The following is a 20915-nucleotide window of genomic DNA, read 5'->3' on the forward strand; positions in this document are numbered from 1 at the left end:
CGAACTGTGGCATTTGGCTTCATTACAGGTACAATTGGTGCTGCCCAGTCAGCAAAACGGACGGGCCTGATAATACCCAAACTCTCCAAACGAGTGAGCTCTCCTTCTACCTTCTCGAGCAAGGCGTAAGGCACTGGGCGCGCCCGGAAATAGCGCGGCGTGGCTCCTGGTTCAACTTGGATACGGGCTACGGCCCCTTTTATTTTCCCCAAACCAGGCTGGAATACATCTGGGTATCATCCGAGCCCCTCAGACAACCCTTCAGAAACTGTTTTGAGGATGTGCTGCCATTGCAACCGCAAATGGCGCAACCAGTCCCGACCCAACAGGCTGGGCCCATGGCCGCGCACCATGATAAGTGGGAAACGCCCCTCCTGGCGTCCATAGACAACAGGGGTCATTGTAGTTCCTGCAATGTCCAGTGGTTCCCCCGTGTAGGTGGCCAACCTGGCCTGTGAGTCAGTTAGTGTAAGGGTCTGTATACCCTGCTTGATGAGGTCGAATGTCCTCTGGGCGATCACGGAGACCGCTGCGCCAGTAACCAACTCCATCTCAAGCAGGTGGCCATTGACCCGTACTGTCACCTTATTGGGGGCCACACGGGGAGCTGCCACACAATGCAGCTGCAGGCAGTCGTCCTCCGTCTCCACGTCCTCAGGAGTAGTCGCCACAGGTTCATCCACATGGAAGGTACGGCCTCTGGGCTGGTCCCAGTTATGGCCCCTGGGCTGGTCCCAGTTTCGGTCGGAACGACGGCGCCTCTGGCGTCCCCAGGACCGCCGTCCGCGACGGGGTCGGCGCCTACAAGTCTGACACGGACATGGCTCCTCATCCATTGGCTCTGGAGAAGGCTCCCTTCGGGGAGGAATGTCCGATGGCCACTGGCGTCGGTCCGGACGTTGCCTCGCCCAAGGTACTGCAGGAGTGCGGGGGGACGTTTTTGGACGGAAAGGGTTGCGCCCCAAGGCATGCACTTCCATTCCCTGTAGCTCCTGTACTCCTCGCTCTGCGCTCTCTCGGGACAAGACTATTTGAATGGCCTGTTGAAAAGTCAATGTTGGCTCCGCTAACAACTTTCTCTGGTTGGCTGCATTGTTAATACCGCAAACCAGGTCTTCCGGGTGCGGCGATGACCAGCTAAGTCGCACGTTTCGGCAGCTCCCGGTGGAACGGACTTTATTGCTCTTAATCTGTGCGGTAAACCAGAAGGGAATCCCCCCTGGAAACGGATGGAAAAAGGAGAGGGAAGTGGCCAGATTGCAGTGGATCCTTTGGAGCAGCGGCAAGGAAGGCAAGTAAGAACCAAGATGGCGACGGAAGGTGGCAGTTTAACATGGGGCCCTGAACAACAAGAGTTTTTGAAATGTTGCATGGAAGAACTTAAAAAGGAAATGAAGAAGGAGCTGTTGGCCCCGATATTACAGGCGATCGAAGGGCTAAAGGATGAGCAAAAGACCCAGGAGCGGGAGCTTCGGGTCGTGAAGGCAAAGGCTGCCAAGAACGAGGACGATATACAGGGCCTGGTGGTGAAGACGGAGATGCACGAGGCACACCATAAACGATGTGTGGAAAGACTGGAGGTGCTGGAGAATAACGCGAGGAGGAATAATTTAAGGATTCTTGGTCTTCCTGAAGGTGCAGAAGGAGCAGACGTCGGGGCATATGTGAGCACGATACTGCACTCGTTAATGGGAGCGGAGGCCCCGGCGGGTCCGCTGGAGGTGGAGGGAGCATACCGAGTGATGGTGCGAGGACCGAGAGCAGGAGAAATTCCTAGAGCCATAGTGGTGAGATTCCTCCGTTTTAAGGACAAAGAGACGGTCCTTAGATGGGCAAAGAAAACTCGGAGCAGTAAGTGGGAGAACGCGGTGATCTGCGTATATCAAGACTGGAGTGCGGAGGTGGCGAGAAGGAGGGCGAGCTTTAATCGGGCCAAGGCGGTGCTTCACAAAAAGATAAAATTTGGAATGCTGCAACCGGCAAGACTGTGGGTCACATATCAAGGGAGGCACTTTGAGACGGCGGATGAGGCGTGGACTTTTATTGTGGAAGAAAAACTGGAATAAGCGGGTTATTAAAAAAGAACGTTTGAAACAAAGTGGTGGGGCGAGTATGGGGGGCGAAGAGGGGGGAAAAAGGGGGGAAAGATGAGTTTTATGTTATTAATCCTGCGATGCGGTAACTTTTCTCTCTTCCACAGGTGGTGGTGGAGGGAGGAAGGGAGGTGGAGGAGATGGGGCGTTGGCCTGGGGGGGCGTTGGCCTGGCGGGGCGGGGCCAAAAGGGAAGCGCGGGCTCGGTTCCCGCGCTATGATAATCATGGCGGGAATAGGGAAGCAGGAAGGAGGGGGCGTCGCACGGTGCGAGCCGAGGTCACGGGGGGGAAGCCGAGGTCGGCCAGAGTTTGCTGACTTCTGGGAGCAACATGGGGGGTGTAACTACGCTAGTGCGGGATCTAGCGGGGGGGGGGGGGGGGAGTTACTGGGTTGCTGCTGCTGGGGAGAGGGGGGAGCCGGAATGGGGTGGGGTGGGCGGGGGGGGCACCGCCTGGGGGGGACACAGCTGCGTGGGAACCGGGTGAGGAGCTGGAAAAAGGGGATGGCTAATCGACAAGGGGGGGGGGTAAAAAGCCCCTCAACCCGGTTGATCACGTGGAATATGAGAGGGCTGAACGGCCGATAAAGAGGGCACGAGTACTCGCACACCTTAAGAAACTTAAGGCAGACGTGGTTATGTTACAAGAGACGCACTTGAAACTTATAGACCAGGTTAGACTACGCAAAGGATGGGTGGGGCAGGTGTTTCATTCGGGGCTAGATGCGAAAAACAGGGGGGTGGCTATACTAGTGGGGAAGCGGGTTATGTTTGAGGCAAAGACTATAGTGGCGGATAGCGGGGGCAGATACGTGATGGTGAGTGGCAAATTACAGGGGGAGGCGGTGGTCTTGGTGAACGTATATGCCCCGAACTGGGATGATGCCAATTTTATGAGGCGCATGCTAGGACGCATCCCGGACCTAGAGGTGGGAAAGTTGGTAATGGGGGAGATTTTAATATGGTGCTGGAGCCAGGGCTGGACAGGTCGAGATCCAGGACTGGAAGGAGACCGGCTGCAGCCAAGGTGCTTAAAGATTTTATGGAGCAGATGGGAGGAGTAGACCCGTGGAGATTTAGCAGACCTAGGAGTAAGGAGTTTTCGTTTTTCTCCTATGTCCACAAAGTTTATTCGCGAATAGACTTTTTTGTTTTGGGAAGGGCGTTGATCCCGAAGGTGAGGGGGACGGAGTATACGGCTATAGCCATTTCGGATCACGCTCCACATTGGGTAGACTTGGAGATAGGGGAGGAAACAGAAGGGCGCCCACCCTGGAGAATGGACATGGGACTAATGGCAGATGAAGGGGTGTGTCTAAGGGTGAGGGGGTGCATTGAAAAATACTTGGAACTCAATGATAATGGGGAGGTCCAGGTGGGAGTGGTCTGGGAGGCGCTGAAGGCAGTGGTTAGAGGGGAGCTGATATCAATAAGGGCACATAAAGGAGAGCAGGAGAGTAGGGAACGGGAGCGGTTGCTACAAGAACTTCTGACGGTGGACAGGCAATATGCGGAGGCACCGGAGGAGGGACTGTACAGGGAAAGGCAAAGGTTACACGTAGAATTTGACTTGCTGACAACGGGTACTGCAGAAGCACAGTGGAGGAAGGCACAGGGTGTACAGTATGAGTATGGGGAGAAGGCGAGCAGGTTGCTGGCACACCAATTGAGGAAAAGGGGAGCAGCGAGGGAAATAGGGGGAGTGAGGGATGAGGAAGGAGAGATAGAGCAGGGAGCGGAGAGAGTGAATGGAGTGTTCAAGGCATTCTATAAAAGATTATACGAAGCTCGGCCCCCGGATGGGAAGGAGAGAATGATGTGCTTCCTGGACCGGCTGGAATTTCCTAAGGTGGAGGAGCAGGAGAGGGTGGGACTGGGAGCACAGATCGAGATAGAGGAAGTAGTGAAAGGAATTAGGAGTATGCAGGCGGGGAAGGCTCCGGGACCGGATGGATTTCCAGTCGAATTTTATAGGAAATATGTGGACTTGCTTGCCCCGATACTGATGAGAACCTTTAATGAGGCGAAGGAAAGGGGACAGCTGCCCCCAACTATGTCGGAGGCAACGATATCGCTTCTCCTAAAGAAGGAAAAAGACCCGCTGCAATGCGGGTCCTATAGACCTATTTCCCTCCTAAATGTAGACGCTAAGATTCTGGCCAAGGTAATGGCAATGAGGATAGAGGATTGTGTCCCGGGGGTAGTCCATGAGGACCAAACTGGGTTTGTGAAGGGGAGACAGCTGAATACGAATATACGGAGGCTGCTAGGGGTAATGATGATGCCCCCACCAGAGGGGGAAGCGGAGATAGTGGTGGCGATGGATGCCGAGAAAGCATTTGATAGAGTGGAGTGGGATTATTTGTGGGAGGTGTTGAGGAGATTTGGCTTTGGAGATGGGTATATTAGATGGGTACAGCTGCTGTATAAGGCCCCGATGGCGAGCGTGGTCACGAATGGACGGGGGTCTGCGTATTTTCGGCTCCATAGAGGGACGAGGCAGGGATGTCCTCTGTCCCCATTATTGTTTGCACTGGCGATTGAGCCCCTGGCAATAGCATTGAGGGGTTCCAGGAAGTGGAGGGGAGTACTCAGGGGAGGAGAGGAACACCGGGTATCTCTTTACGCGGACGATTTATTGGTGTATGTGGCGGACCCGGCGGAGGGGATGCCAGAGATAATGCGGATACTTGGGGAGTTTGGAGAATTTTCAGGATATAAGCTGAACATGGGGAAAAGTGAGCTGTTTGTGGTGCATCCAGGGGAGCAGAGCAGAGATATAGAAGACTTACCGTTGAGGAAGGTAACAAGGGACTTTTGCTACTTGGGGATCCAGATAGCCAAGAATTGGGGTACATTGCATAGGTTAAACTTAACGCGGTTGGTGGAACAGATGGAGGAGGACTTCAAGAGATGGGACATGGTATCCCTGTCACTGGCAGGGAGCGTACAAGCGGTTAAAATGGTGGTCCTCCCGAGATTCCTCTTTGTGTTTCAGTGCCTCCCGGTGGTGATCACGAAGGCTTTTTTCAAAAGGATTGAGAAGAGTATCATGAGTTTTGTGTGGGCCGGGAAGACCCCGAGAGTGAGGAAGGGATTTTTGCAGCGTAGTAGGGATAGGGGGGGGCTGGCGCTACCGAGCCTGAGTGAGTACTACTGGGCCGCCAACATCTCAATGGTATGTAAGTGGATGAGAGAAGAGGAGGGAGCGGCGTGGAAGAGATTGGAGAAGGCGTCCTGTAGGGGGACTTGCCTACAAGGCATGGTGACGGCGCCGTTGCCGTTCTCACCGAAGAAATACACCACAAGCCCGGTGGTGGTGGCTACTCTGAAAATTTGGGGGCAATGGAGACGGCATAGGGGAACGACGGGAGCCTCGGTGTGGTCCCCGATAAGAAATAATCATAGGTTTGCTCCGGGGAGAATGGATGGGGGATTTGGAACATGGCAAAGAGCAGGAGTAACACAATTGAGAGATTTGTTTGTAGATGGGACGTTTGCAAGTCTGGGAGCGCTGACAGAAAAATATGGGTTGCCCCAAGGGAATGCATTCCGGTATATGCAACTGACGGCTTTTACGAAGCAACAGGTGAGTGAATTCCCGCAGCTCCCGACGCAGGAGGTGCAGGACAGAGTGATCTCAAAGACATGGATGGGGGACGGTAAGGTGTCAGACATATATAGGGAGATGAGAGACGAGGAGGAGATTATGGTAGACGAGCTGAAAGGGAAATGGGAAGAAGAGCTGGGGGAGGACATTGAGGAGGGGCTGTGGGCTGATGCCCTAAGTAGGGTAAACTCATCGTCCTCGTGTGCCAGGCTAAGCCTGATACAATTTAACGTGTTACATAGGGCGCATATGACTGGAACACGGCTTAGCAAATTTTTTGGAGTAGAGGATAGGTGTGCGAGATGCTCGAAAAGCCCAGCGAATCACACCCACATGTTCTGGTCATGTCCGGCACTACAGGGGTTTTGGGTGGGGGTGACAAAGGTGCTTTCGAAGGTAGTGGGGGTCCAGGTCGAACCAAGCTGGGGGTTGGCTATATTTGGGGTTGCAGAAGAGCCGGGAGTGCAGGAGGCGAGAGAGGCTGATGTTTTGGCCTTTGCGTCCCTAGTAGCCCGGCGCAGGATACTGTTGATGTGTAAGGAAGCCAAGCCCCCAGGTGTGGAGACCTGGATAAATGACATGGCAGGGTTTATAAAGCTGGAACGGATTAAGTTCGTCCTAAGGGGATCGGCTCAAGGGTTCACCAGGCGGTGGCAACCGTTCGTCGAATACCTCACAGAAAGATAGAGGGAATGGAAGAGAAGAAGACAGCAGCAGCAGCCCAGCGGGGGGGGGGGGGAAAGAGGAACCAGAGGGATTCTCAGGGATGTTAATATATAAGTATAATATGTATAGGTTGTTGTTATAGACAATTGTATATTGGACTGTTAAAACATATTTTTGGAGAATATTTATCTGGGACAAGGCAGTTGCCATTTAGTTTTGTTTTTGTTTATATATTATTTATTTCTTGTTTATAAAACTGGCCATTGTTATATTACTGTGTAAAGGATACACAATGTACTGTGATGGTTGGCCAAAAATTTTCAATAAAATATTTTTTTTAAAAAATACCGCAAACCAAACGGTCGCGTAACATTTCTGACAAGGTCTCACCAGTCACAGTACTCCGCAATCCTGCGTAGCCTGGATAGAAAATCGGCAAGGGATTCTCCAGGGGTCCTCTCAGCGGTATTAAACCGGTAACGCTGGACTATCGTGGACGGGGTTGAGTTAAAGTGTTGCCCCACTATATTCACAAGTTCATCAAACGTTTTGGTGTCCGGCGCAGCTGGGTACGTAAGGCTCCTAATCACCCCAAACGTATGCGGGCCGCAGGCGGTGAGCAATATGACCACCTGGCGCTCGTTTTCGGTGATATTGTTTGCCCGGAAATAGTAACGCATCCGTTGTGTGTACTGGTTCCAGCTTTCCAGCGCAGCATCAAAAACATCCAAACGTCCGTACAGAGTCATGGTATAATAGAAAACAACTTCCAACCTGTATCCAACAAAAATCCAGGGAGGTGGCTTCAGCAGTGTAGACAGCTATTCACTTTTACCTTCGTCGCCAGTTTTGTAAGGGCCACGAAGAATCCAGCACGAGTTTTAAGGATACAAAGTAACAACATTTATTTACTAACATATATACATAACAGTAGCAGTAACTTCCCTTGCTACATACTCCTTCCTCCTGGTTCCTGAACTGGCCAGCTTATTTATACTAGGAGTTTACTAGTGGTTTCTCCGCCCCCCTCATTGGGGAAGCTCATACTCCCACAGGATTGTGGGATAGTCATTAGTCCCCAGCCAATGGTAAGTAGGCAGGTTATAACAAGAGCCGATTCCAAGAGAACAAACACATGGCGGGGTTCCTCCTTATACTCGGGGGGGCTTCGCGCGCTTTTAGGCGGGCCTTAAACTTGGTCCTAATCAATTGGGCAGCTTCTCGATCACCGCCATCGATCTGAGCCAATAAAGGGGCGGGTGCCTTGATGGCTGGGCGTGTCCTAAGTGGCCATTGGCATTGCTTTGTTTGTATCTCCTTGGTGGGGTAGTGGCGCTGGAATGTCTGGGACGGTATCGGCTACCTGAGCACTAGTCTTTTGTTTATCGGAGATGGGCCATCAATGTGCAAATCGGCCAAGAGTTTCGGTTCTGTCTGCAGACTGCCTTCCAAATATACATTCAGGCTCTGTGCCTGCTTGTTACTTTGCATTGTCCATTTTTCCCTGTATGCTCTGCGAGTGTCCATTTTATATGTTGAAAGTGGCCATCCCAGATGGCTACATCTTGTCACAGACCCCCTGGGTTCTGTGGACCCCAGTTTGGAAATTCCTGAGTTAGACGCTCAAATGGCCTTTCTCAAGTGACTGAGGGGATGAGGCCCGAGCATCAATACAGACGCACAGAAACAACCGCTAAATATTAGAGAAATGAAACCTTTGTATACAACAGTTCTGTCGAGCTACCGCATCGTTTACCAACAGGAGAGATGATTCAATCCAAAAGTAACAATGATGGTCGTTTGGTATGAAGTGCATATTATTTTTCGAAAGCACTGGACTCTCTAGGGTCTGTTGTGTGGGGTGTTTTCACTTTCTAACATTGGTAAAAGTGCAATCTTAAACAAATTGTGTCATAGCTCTCAATACAATCCTGTCAGCGTCCCACATAGGAAAGGTTTGGGGCTCAGGCATGACTCGAACATGCACTGCCACAACAATACCTTGAAGAAGAATATATAGAAACCACCAAATTTACAGAGCTGCCCGAACTGAGGTTGGGATGGGGAAGTTCAGGCTTGCTCACTGCTCCTCTATTGATCATTGTGCATGGCCCCTACAGAGATGGTGGGGTGAGAACAGAATTTAGTTGTGATGTCTCCTGCACTCACACTCAGTTACCTCTCTTGCGCCCAGGACACTAAGTCAGACACAGCCCACAGAACTGAGAGTCAGTGAGAGATCGAAAAGAGGAAGCAGCTGAACAATATGGGTATGACTACACGCAACATGTAGAAACCCGGCACTAGTTACCTCCAGTGCACTGTCATTTCACATTGCTATGGAGAACATGTGGCTGCTGATTGTATGAAAGTACCTGTACACCGATCATCCATTATCACGCTGGCTCCTCAAACCCAGCAAACACTCCAAATCCTGCAACAAAACAACACAAGCCGAGGTAAGCAGAGCGAAGAGAAGCACACGTTACAGCTTCTGCAGTCCCAATCCCCTAGGATACATTCACACACTGGAGAATATATTTTAAAAACTCAATGGTCATAGAGTTTGTTGATGAACAGAGAGGATTGACAAAGGCACTGCAGTTAATGTGGTGTACACTGACTTCCAAAATGTTTTTATGAAGGGCCACATAACAGCAAAGTTCAGCCCATGGCTAGGACATTGGCTGAATGACAGGAAACAGGGAAGTGAATGTTTGTTTTTGGACTGGAGGAAGGTTTCCCGTTGGTTACAGCTTAGTCTTAAGACGTCTGCTCTTTTGGATACAAATCATATAATTTACAGTGCAGAAGGAGGCCATTCGGCCCATCGAGTCTGCACCGGCTCTTGGAAAGAGCACCCTACCCAAGGTCAACACCTCCACCCTATCCCCATAACCCATTAACTCCACCCAACACTAATCATGAATCTAGACGTTGACTTTTGTGTGCAAGGTACAATCTCAAAATTTGCAGAACACAGGAAACTTTGTCCATGTGGAGATTGCACATTCTCCCCGTGTCTGCATGGGTTTCAGCCCCATAACCCAAAGATGCGTAGGTTAGGTGATCATGTATTTGTTTTGTTTGATCCCATATTCCACACTGTAACCAATCACTGTTTGTCGATGTACCATTTGTCAATGTTCTCTGTTGATTATTCTTTTGTCTACTACTGTAAGTACTGTGTACGTTCCCTCGGCCGCAGAAAAATACTTTTCACTGTACTTTGGTACATGTGACAATAAATCAAATCAATCAATCAATCAATCAATCAATCAATAGGTGGATTGGCCATGTTAAATTACCCCTTAATTGGAAAAAAATAATTGGGTCTCTAAATTCTTTTTTAAAATACAGGAAACTTGGGAGTATTGTGAACTGTAACAGATTATAAAATAAGAAGATATTGAAGCAGGAGTAGGCTTTTTGACCCCTCAAGCCTGTTCCATGATTTGATAAGATCATAGTCGATCTTGGTGGGGCCTCAGCACCACTTACCTGCCTGCCGGCCCTCCTTAACCCGTGCCAATTAAAAATCTGTCCATCTCAGCCTTGAATTTGTCAATGACACAGCCTCCACAGCTCTCTGAGGAAGGTAACTCCTAAGATTAACAAATCTCTGAGAGAAGACATTTCTCCTGGTCTCCGTTTTAAATTGGAGACTTTTTATTTTAACTGTAACACCCAATTCTAGACAAGGAGGGGAAACATTCAGCATCTACCCTGTCAAGTTCCTTCAGAATCTTGTATGTTTTCATAAAATCACCTCGCACTCTTTTAATAATGTTTTTTTTTAATCTTTATTGTCACAAGTAGGCTTACATTAACACTGCAATGAGGTTTCTGTGAAAAGCCCATAGTCGCCACATTCCGGTGCCGGGTACACAGACAGAGAATTCAGAATGTCCAAATTACCTAACAGCACGTCTTTCGGGACATGTGGGTGGAAACCGGAGCACCCGGAGGAAATCCACACAGACACAGGAAAAACATGCAAACTCCACACAATGACCCAAGCCGGGAATCAAATCTTGGACCCTGGAGCTGTGAAGCAACAGTGCTAACCACTGTGCTACCGTGCCTAAACTTCACTGAGCATGGGCCCAAACTGCTCAAATATTCCTCAAAAAACAACCCCTTCATCCCAGGAATCAGCCTAGTGAACCTTCCCGGGACTGATTCCAATGCAAGTATATCTGTCCTCAAGTAAGGAGACCAAAGCTTTACACAGCACTATAATTGTGGTCTTACAAAAGCCTTACAAAGACTTCCTGATTTTTATATACTCTATCCCCTTTGCAATGAAGGGCAACATTCCACTAGCTTCCTAATCACTTGCTATATCTGCATGCTACGTTTTTGTGACTCATGTGTAAGGACATCCAGATCCTCTGTCCAGTAGCACTCTGCAGTCTATTTCCATCTAAATAATATTTTGTTTTTCTATTCTTCCTGCCAAAGTGGACAATCTCATATTTTTCTATATTATACCCTGTCAAATCTTTACCCACTCAATGAACCTTTACATCCTCCTCACAACTGGCTTTCCCACCTATCTTTGTATCATCAACAAATTTGGCTACAACAAACGCGGTCCCTTTGTTGAAATCATTCATACAGATTGTAAATAGAAACATAGAACATAGAAACATAGAATTCCTACAGTGCAGAAGGAGGCCATTTGACGCATCAAGTCTGTACCGATCCCCTGAAAGAGCACTCCACCCAAGCTCACTCCCCAGTCCTATCCCAAAAACCTTTGACCTAACCTACACATCTTTTTTTGGACACTAAGGGGCAATTTAGCTTGGCCAATCTATCTAACCTGCACATCTGTGGACTGTGGAGTACACGGGGAGAACGTACAAATTCCACAGACGTCACCCAAGACCGGAATTCAACCTGGGTCCCTGGCGCTGTGAGGCAGCAGTACTAAGACTGTGCCATCCTTGAAACTCCAGCACTGATCCCTGCAGCACTTCAACAATACAGTTTACCAACTCTGATTCACGTTAGTTGTCCAGTGCTCGATCCATGATAATATATCATCCCCAACACTACACTCTCTGAAGCAAAGAGGATAGTGATAGGTGTCAAGAGGACATAAAACAGTCTGGTAGAAAGGGCAGACACATGGCAGATGGAGAGAAGTATAGAATAGTACATTTTGATAGGAAGAGTGAAGAAAGGCACTATAAAATAAAGGAGAGAATTTTAAAAGATGTGTAGAAGCGTCCCGAGGTCTTGTGTGCACAAATCATTGACAGTAAAGCGTTTGATAAGGTTCCCTATGGTAGGCTACTGCAGAAACGACGGAGGCATGGGATTCAGGGTGATTTAGCAGTTTGGATCAGAAATTGGCTAGCTGGAAGAAGACAAAGGGTGGTTGGTTGATGGGAAATGTTCAGACTGGAGTCCAGTTACTAGTGGTGTACCACAAGGATCTGTTTTGGGGCCAATGCTGTTTGTCATTTTTATAAATGACCTGGAGGAGGGCGCAGAAGGATGGGTGAGTAAATTTGCAGATGACACTAAAGTCGGTGGAGTTGTGGACAGTGCGGAGGGATGTTACAAGTTACAGAGGGACATAGATAAGCTGCAGCGCTGGGCTGAGAGGTGGCAAATGGAGTTTAATGCAGAAAAGTGTGAGGTGATTCATTTTGGAAGGAATAACAGGAAGACTGAGTACTGGGCTAATGGTAAGATTCTTGGCAGTGTGGATGAGCAGAGAGATCTCGGTGTCCATGTACATAGATCCCTGAAAGTTGCCACCCAGGTTGAGAGGGTTGTTAACACTCTGGTGCGGCCGCATTTGGAGTATTGCGTGCAATTCTGATCGCCGCATTATAGGAAGGATGTGGAAGCATTGGAAAGGGTGCAGAGGAGATTTACCAGAATGTTGCCTGGTATGGAGGGAAGATCTTATGAGGAAAGGCTGAGGGACTTGAGGCTGTTTTCGTTAGAGAGAAGAAGGTTAAGAGGTGACTTAATTGAGGCATACAAGATGATCAGAGGATTGGATAGGGTGGACAGTGAGGGCCTTTTTCCTCGGATGGTGATGTCTAGTGACATGATCAAGAAATTCTTCACACCAGATGAGGAACGGTGGAAAGTCTCCCTTTTTCCCCCGCTCCTCAGCTGATTGAGCAGGATTTAAATTTATACGGATGAAGAACTCCTATTCAGACTCCTATTTATTGACTCCTACAGATCAGACTCCTCTTTATTGACTACAGCTCCGCCTTCAACAGTCTGAGGAGGTAAGTGGTATTTGTGTCTGTGTCTGTGTCTCTGAGCAGGAGAAATGTAGACTGCAGTTTGAGGAGGTAAGTGGTATTTGTGTCTGTGTGTATGAGCAGGAGAAATGGGGACTGCAGTCTGAGGAGGTAAGTGGTATTTGTGTCTGTGTCTCTGAGCGGGCGAAATGGGGACTGCAGTTTGAGGAGGTAAGTGGTATTTGTGTCCGTGTCTCTGAGCGGGAGAAATGTGGACTGCAGTCTGAGGAGGTAAGTGGTATTTGTGTCTGTGTCTATGAGCTGGCGAAATAGGGACTGCAGTCTGAGGAGGAAAGTGGTATTTGTGTCTGTGTCTCTGAGCGGGAGAAATGGGGACTGCAGTCTGAGGAGATAAGTGGTATTTGTGTCTCTGTCTCTGTGTTTTCAAATTGTGGGGGGGGGAAACAAAGTGACATCACAGTACGGCTGCGGCTAGATTGGGTGGTAGGGAACCTGTGTTAAATTTGAAATAAAAACATTGAAAAAACTAATTAAAACTAATTACTTAACTAGATAGAGGAGTAACTAAACCGGAGGGCAGAGATTAGTTTTTAGCATTTAAATTTTACAGTAGAAATCTAGCGTCAGGGACCAAATAGTTAATCGTGACTTAATCCAATAACAAATTAAGTGATTATTTTGAATTAATCAACTAGTGCTTAAATGTCACTCAGCGGGGTGCAGTGCTCTAACTGAGATGTGGCAGATCCATGACGCTACCAGTATTCTGGTCCACTACGTCTGCAGCAAGTGTAACGAATGGCAGCTCCTCACAAACCGCGTGGTTCGGTTGGTGTAGCAGTTGGGTGCATTTAGGAGCATGCACGTGGCGGAAAGCGTCATAGATAGGAGTTATAGAGACGTGGTCACACCCAAGGTGCAGGCAGACAGATGGGTGACCGCTGGAAAGGGCAGGCAGGCAATGTAGGAATCCCTTGTGGCTGTCGCCCTCTCTAACAGGTATACCATTTTGGATACTGTTGGGGGCGGGATAGCTTATCAGGGGAAAACAACAGCAGCCTGAACAGTGGTACCACAACTGGCTCTGTTGCTCAGCAGGGGAGGGCAAAGTTCAAGAGAGCGATTGTTATAGGGGACTCTATAGTAAGGGGCACAGATAGGTGCTTCTGTGGGGGAAAGAGACTCCAGGATGGTATGTTGCCTACTGGTGCCAGGGTCAAGGATGTCGCTGAACGAACACAGTACATCCTGAAGGGGGAGGGTTTACAGCCAGACGTCGTAGTACACATAGGTATTAACGGCATAGACAGGAAGAGTGATGAGGCCCTGCAGAAGGAATTCAGGGAGTTAGGCAGTAAGCTAAAACGCAGGACCTCTAGGGTTGTCATCTCAGGATTAGTCCCTGTGCCATGTGCCTGAGAGGCTAGAAATAGGACGATGGTGCAGCTAAATGCGTGGCTAAACTGGTGGTGAAGGAAGGAGGGTTTCAGTTTTCTGGACCACTGGGATCTATTCCAGGACAGGTGCGACCTGTACAAGAAGGACGGGTTGCATCTAAACTGGAGGGCCACCAATATCCTGGATGGGAAGTTTGCTTGAGTCACTTGGGAGAATTTAAACTAGTATGGCAGAGGGGTGGGAAGGCAGAGCACTAGCTTAGAAGGTGTAATAACTGGAGAACAAAAATAAGAAAACAACATCACCCTGTCAGATCAAAAGCAGTGGTTTGAAGTGTATTTGTTTCAAAGAACAAAGAACAAAGAAATGTACAGCACAGGAACAGGCCCTTCGGCCCTCCAAGCCCGTGCCGACCATACTGCCCGACTAAACTACAATCTTCTACACTTCCTGGGTCCGTATCCTTCTATTCCCATCCTATTCATATATTTGTCAAGATGCCCCTTAAATGTCCCTATCGTCCCTGCTTCCACTACCTCCTCCGGTAGTGAGTTCCAGGCACCCACTACCCTCTGCGTAAAAAACTTGCCTCGTACATCTACTCTAAACCTTGCCCCTCTCACCTTAAACCTATGCCCCCTAGTAATTGACCCCTCTACCCTGGGGAAAAGCCTCTGACTATCCACTCTGTCTATGCCCCTCATAATTTTGTATACCTCTATCAGGTCGCCCCTCAACCTCCTTCGTTCCAGAGAGAACAAACCGAGTTTATTCAATCGCTCCTCATAGCTTATGCCCTCCATACCAGGCAACATTCTGGTAAATCTCTTCTGCACCCTCTCTAAAGCCTCCACATCCTTCTGGTAGTGTGGCGACCAGAATTGAACACTATACTCCAAGTGTGGCCTAACTAAGGTTCTATACAGCTGCAACATGACTTGCCAATTCTTATACTCAATGCCCCGGCCAATGAAGGCAAGCATGCCGTATGCCTTCTTGACTACCTTCTCCACCTGTGTTGCCCCTTTCAATGACCTGTGGACCTGTACTCCTAGAAGTATAGTGGGTAAGGCAGATGAACTTAGAGCACATAATTAGTACTTGGAATTACGATGTTGTGGCTATCACAGAAACATGGTTAAAGGAAGGGCAGGATTGGCAGCTGATCATTGGGGTACATAGATTTTTCAGGAGAGATAGAGGGGGATGTAAAAGGGGTGGGAGAGTTGCATTACTGGTTAAGGAGAATATTATAGCCTTACTGCAGGAGGACGCCTTGGAGGGCTCATATAATGAGGTAATCTGGGACAGGAACAGGAAGGGGGCAATCACAAGGTTGGGCGTTTATTACAGGCCCCCAACTGCCAGCGAGAGATAGAGGAGCAGGTAGAGAGATTTTGGATAGGTGCAAAAGTAACAGGGTTGTTGTGGTAGGGGATTTTAATTTCCCCTATATTGACTGAGACTCACTTAGTGCTAGGGGTTTGGATGGGGCAGTTTGTAAGGTGTATTCAGGAAGCCTTCTTGATGCAATATATAAATAGTCCAACTAGGGAAGGGGGGAGTACAAAATCTGGTATTGGGGAATGAGTCTGATCATGTGGTTGAGGTTTCAGTAGGGGAACATCTTGGGACTGGTGACCACAGTTCCTGGACAGGGATGTGAGTAACCCTCGTGTTCAGGTGCTCAACTGGGGAAAGGCAAATTACGATAACATAAAAACATAAGAACTAGGAGCAGGAGTAGGCCATCTGGCCCCTCGAGCCTGCTCCACCATTCAATGAGATCATGGCTGATCTTTTGTGGACTCAGCTCCACTTTCCGGCCTGAACGCCATAACCCTTAATCCCTTTATTCTTCAAAAAACTGTCTATCTTTATCTTAAAAACATTTCATGAAGGAGCCTCTACTGCTTCACTGGGCAAGGAATTCCATAGATTCACAACCCTTTGGGTGAAGAAGTTCCTCCTAAACTCAGTCCTAAATCTACTTCCCCTTATTTTGAGGCTATGCCCCCTAGTTCTGCTTTCACCCGCCAGTGGAAACAACCTGCCCGCATGTATCCTATCTATGCCCTTCATAATCTTATATGTTTCTATAAGATCCCCCCTCATCCTTCTAAATTCCAACGAGTACAGTCCCAGTCTACTCAACCTCTCCTCGTAATCCAACCCCTTCAGCTCTGGGATTAACCTAGTGAATCTCCTCTGCACACCCTCCAGTGCCAGTACGTCCTTTCTCAAGTAAGGAGACCAAAACTGAACACAATACTCCAGGTGTGGCCTCACTAACACCTTATACAATTGCAGCAGAACCTCCCTAGTCTTAAACTCCATCCCTCTAACAATGAAGGACAAAATTCCATTTGCCTTCTTAATCACCTGTTGCACCTGTAAATCAACTTTTTGTGACTCATGCACTAGCACACCCAGGTCTCTCTGCACAGCAGCATGTTTTAATATTTTATCATTTAAATAATAATCCCTTTTGCTGTTATTCCTACCAAAATGGATAACCTCACATTTGTCAACATTGTATTCCATCTGCCAGACCCTAGCCCATTCACTTAGCCTATCCAAATCCCTCTGCAGACTTCCAGTATCCTCTGCGCTTTTTGCTTTACCACTTATCTTAGATTATCATAGATTATCATAGAATTTACAGTGCAGAAGGAGGCCATTCAGCCCATCGGGTCTGCACCGGCTCTTGGAAAGAGCACCCTACCCAAGGTCTACACCGCCACCCTATCACCGTAACCCAGTAACCCCACCCAACACTAAGGGCAATTTTGGACACTAAGGGCAATTTATCATGGCCAATCCACCTAACCCGCACATCTTTGGACTGTGGGAGGAAACCGGAGCACCCGGAGGAAACCCACGCACACACGGGGAGGATGTGCAGACTCCGCACAGACAGTGACCCAAGCCGGAATCGAACCTGGGACCCTGGTGCTGTGAAGCAATTGTGCTATCCACAAGGCTACCGTGCTGCCCCGTGTCGTCTGCAAACTTGGACACATTGCCCTTGGTCCCCAACTCCAAATCATCTATGTAAATTGTGAACAGTTGTGGGCCCAATACTGATCCCTGAGGGACACCACTAGCTACTGATTGCCAACCAGAGAAACACCCATTAATAACATTAGACAGGAATTGAAGAATTTGGATTGGGTGCAGCTGTGGAAGGGTAAATCAACATCGGACATGTGGGAGTCTTTCAAGCGACAGTTGATTGGGATTCAGGAAAGTCACGTTCCTAAGAGAACGAAGAATAAGTATGGGAAGTTTAGGGAGCCTTTGATAACAAGGGATATTGTGTACCTAGTCAAAAAGAAAAGGGAGACTTTTGTACGGTCTAGAAGGGTGGGGACAGTCGAATCACGTGAGGTGTTTAAAGATACTGAAGCGGGAAATTAGAAGGGCAAGGAGGGGTTATGAAAAGTCCTTGGCAAGTAGGATTAAGGTGAATCATAAGACCACAAGACATAGGAGAAGAATTAGGCCACTCGACCCATCGAGTCTGCTCCGCCATTCAATCATGGCTGATATTTTTCTCATTCCCATTCACCTACTTTCTCCCCATAACCCCTGATCCCCTTATTAATCAGGAACATATCTATCTCTGTCTAAAAGACACTCCGTGATTTGGCCTCCACAGCCTTCTGCGCCAAAGAGTTCCACAGATGCATCACACACTGGCTGAAGAAATTCCTCCTCATCTCTGTTTTAAAGGATCGTCCCTTTAGTCTGAACTTGTGTACCCTACTTCTAGTTTTTCTGACAAGTGGAAACATCCTCTCCACATCTACGCTATCCAGGCCTCGAAGTATCCTGTAAGTTTCAATAAGATCCACCCTCAACCTTCTAAACTCTAACGAGTACAGACCCAGAGATCTCAACCGTTCCTCATACGACATGCTTTTCATTTCAGGGATCATTCTTGTGAACCTCCTGTGGACCCTTTCCAAGGCCAGCACATCCTTTCTTAGATACGGGGCCCAAAACTGCTCACAATACTCAAAATGGGGTCTGACCAGAGCCTTATACAGGCTCAGAAGTACATCCCTGTACTTGTATTCTCGCCCTCTCGACATGAATGCTAACATTGCATTTGCCTTCCTAACTGAACCTGCACGTTAATATAGAACATAGAACAGTACAGCACAATACAGGTACTTCGGCCCACGATGTTGTGCCGACCATTTATCCTAATCTAAGATCAACCTAACCTGCACCCCTTCAATTTACTGCTGTCCATGTGCCTGTCTCAGAGTCGCTTAAATGTCCCTAATGACTCCGACTCCACCACCTCTGCTGGCAGTGCATTCCCCACACCCACCACTCTCTGTGTAAAGATTAGCTTAAGAGAATCGTGAACAAGGACTCCCAAGTCCCTTTGTGCTTCTGATTTCCTAAGCATTTCCCCATTTAGAAAATAGCCTATGCCTTCATTGCTCCTTCCAAAGTGCATAACCTCACACTTTTCCACATTGTATTGTCATGTGAGAGTACCTTTAAGAAATGGGGGTTTATAAAATAGCTGTAGTGAATGTACTTTTAAGAAATGGGTGTTTATCAGTGAAGTCAGAGTGTGGGTGGAGCTGGGCTGCCTGTCTGCTTTTACTTTCACTTTGGGCTCGCAGCTACAGGGTGTGTTTAGTTTCATTTTAGATTTGGAGAAGCTGCAGTCACAGCAGGATGTGTATGAATCTTTGCAAGCTTATGAATGTTCATTTGGTGATTTCAAAGTGGTAACTGCTCTCAGTAGAGCAGTTAAACCTAATGTCTTTCTGTAAAGACATCAGGTTTAACTTCTTGATCCAGCAGAGGGCAGTACAGCGGAGCTGCTGATTGGCTGTCGTGGGGGAAATTTGCATACGTCCGTGTGCTCACCCTAATTTGAAGGTGTACCTCAGCAAGAGACCCTAGCTGTTCAAGTGAAGACAAGCATCCAGCAGAGGGCAGTAGAGCAGAGATGCTGATTGGCTGTTGCGGGGGAAATTTGCATACGTCCGTGTGCTCACCCTAATTTGAAGGTGGTTTGTGGAGGAGCTGTTGCCATGGTAGGCTACTGCAGAAAATACGGAGGCATGGGATTCAGGGTGATTTAGCAGTTTGGATCAGAAATTGGCTTGCTGGAAGGAGACAAAGGGTGGTGGTTGATGGGAAATGTTCAGACTGGAGTCCAGTTACTAGTGGTGGAGCAGAAGGATCTGTTTTGGGGCCACTGCTGTTTGTCATTTTTATAAATGACCTGGAGGAGGGCGTAGAAGGATGGGTGAGTAAATTTGCAGATGACACTAAAGTCGGTGGAGTTGTGGACAGTGCGGAAGGATGTTACAAGTTACAGAGGGACATAGATAAGCTGCAGCGCTGGGCTGAGAGGTGGCAAATGGAGTTTAATGCAGAAAAGTGTGAGGTGATTCATTTTGGAAGGAATAACAGGAAGACTGAGTACTAGGCTAATGGTAAGATTCTTGGCAGTGTGGATGAGCAGAGAGATCTCGGTGTCCATGTACATAGATCCCTGAAAGTTGCCACCCAGGTTGAGAGGTTTGTTAAGAAGGCGTACGGTGTGTTAGCTTCTATTGATAGAGGGATTGAGTTTCGGAGCCATGAGGTCATGTTGCAGCTGTACAAAACTCTGGTGTGGCCGCATTTGGAGTACTGCGTGCAATTCTGGTCGCTGAATTATAGGAAGGATGTGGAATCATTGGAAAGGGTGCAGAGGAGATTTACCAGAATGTTGCCTGGTATGGAGGGAAGATCTTATGAGGAAAGGCTGAGGGACTTGAGGCTGTTTACTTTAGAGAGAAGAAGGTTAAGAGGTGAATTCATTGAGGCATACAAGATGATCAGAGGATTGGATAGGGTGGACAGTGAGAGCCTTTTTCCTCGGATGGTGATGTCTAGCACGAGGGGACATAGCTTTAAATTGAGGGGGACAGATGTCAGAGGTAGGTTCTTTACTCAGAGAGTAGTAAGGGCATGGAATGCCCTGCCTGCAACAGTAGTGGACTCGCCAACACTAAGGACATTCAAATGGTCATTGGATAGACATATGGACAATAAGGGAATAGCGTAGATGGGCTTTAGAGTGGTTTCACAGGTCGGCGCAACATCGAGGGCCGAAAGGCCTGTACTGCGCTGTAATGTTCTATGTTCTATGTTCTAAAATGGTTCTTTTTGTCTTCTGGATGTTGCAAGGAAAGATTAAGAGTTACTTAGAGAGTAATGTATTCTTTGGGGGATTTATTGGTGTTGATAGTTGTTAAGATGTTTCCTGTGGGTTTATAAAGTGTTAACTGGTTTCATAACTAAACATTATTCTAATTTAAAAGTACTGTAGATCTCTGTTGCATCACACCTGCAGAGTAGGCCCATGTGCACCCCATAAGCACCATCTATTAAAAGTTGTGGGTCAGGTGAACTCCATGATACACTTTGGGGTTCTCTAAATCCTGGCCCATAACAGTATTCCATCTTCTTTGCCCACTCTCCTAGCCTGTCCAAGTCCTTCTGCAGCCCGCCTGCTTCCTCAATACTACGCTGTCCCTCTACAGATCTTTGTATGTTTTGCAAACTTAGCAACAGTGCCTTCTTCCAGATCATTAATATATATTGTGAAAAGTTGTGGTCCGAGCACAGACTCCTGAGGCACACCACTAGTCACCGGCTGCCATCTTGAAAAATACGTCTTTATCCCCACTCTCTGCCTTCTGCCAGTCAGCCAATCCTCTATTCATACCTGGGCAGCATGGACAAGCTGAGCAAGGTATTAAATGAGTACTTTGCTTCAGTGTTCACCAAAGAAAAGGACTTTGTGGAAGATGATTCTTGGGTAGGACAGTCTGGATCATGTTAACATTGAAAATGAGGTGGTATTTGGTCTTTTAAAAGATATTA

General features: G+C 48.0%; 1 protein-coding gene across 6 annotated transcripts in view; it reads right to left on the reverse strand.

The window, feature by feature from the left end:
• The window catches only part of exd3 (exonuclease 3'-5' domain containing 3), a 1321659-nt gene that overhangs the window by 1110002 nt on the left and 190742 nt on the right, over positions 1-20915 (reverse strand). For all 6 annotated transcript variants that reach the window (XM_072488031.1, XM_072488030.1, XM_072488028.1 and 3 more), the window contains one exon: positions 8745-8803. In XM_072488031.1, the coding sequence (XP_072344132.1) occupies positions 8745-8759 (15 nt within the window). In that variant the 5' untranslated portion in view covers positions 8760-8803. The remainder of the gene's footprint in view (positions 1-8744; positions 8804-20915) is intronic.

The sequence above is a fragment of the Scyliorhinus torazame genome, chromosome 22 (assembly GCF_047496885.1).
Source record: "Scyliorhinus torazame isolate Kashiwa2021f chromosome 22, sScyTor2.1, whole genome shotgun sequence".
NCBI classification, from domain to species: Eukaryota; Metazoa; Chordata; class Chondrichthyes; order Carcharhiniformes; family Scyliorhinidae; genus Scyliorhinus; species Scyliorhinus torazame.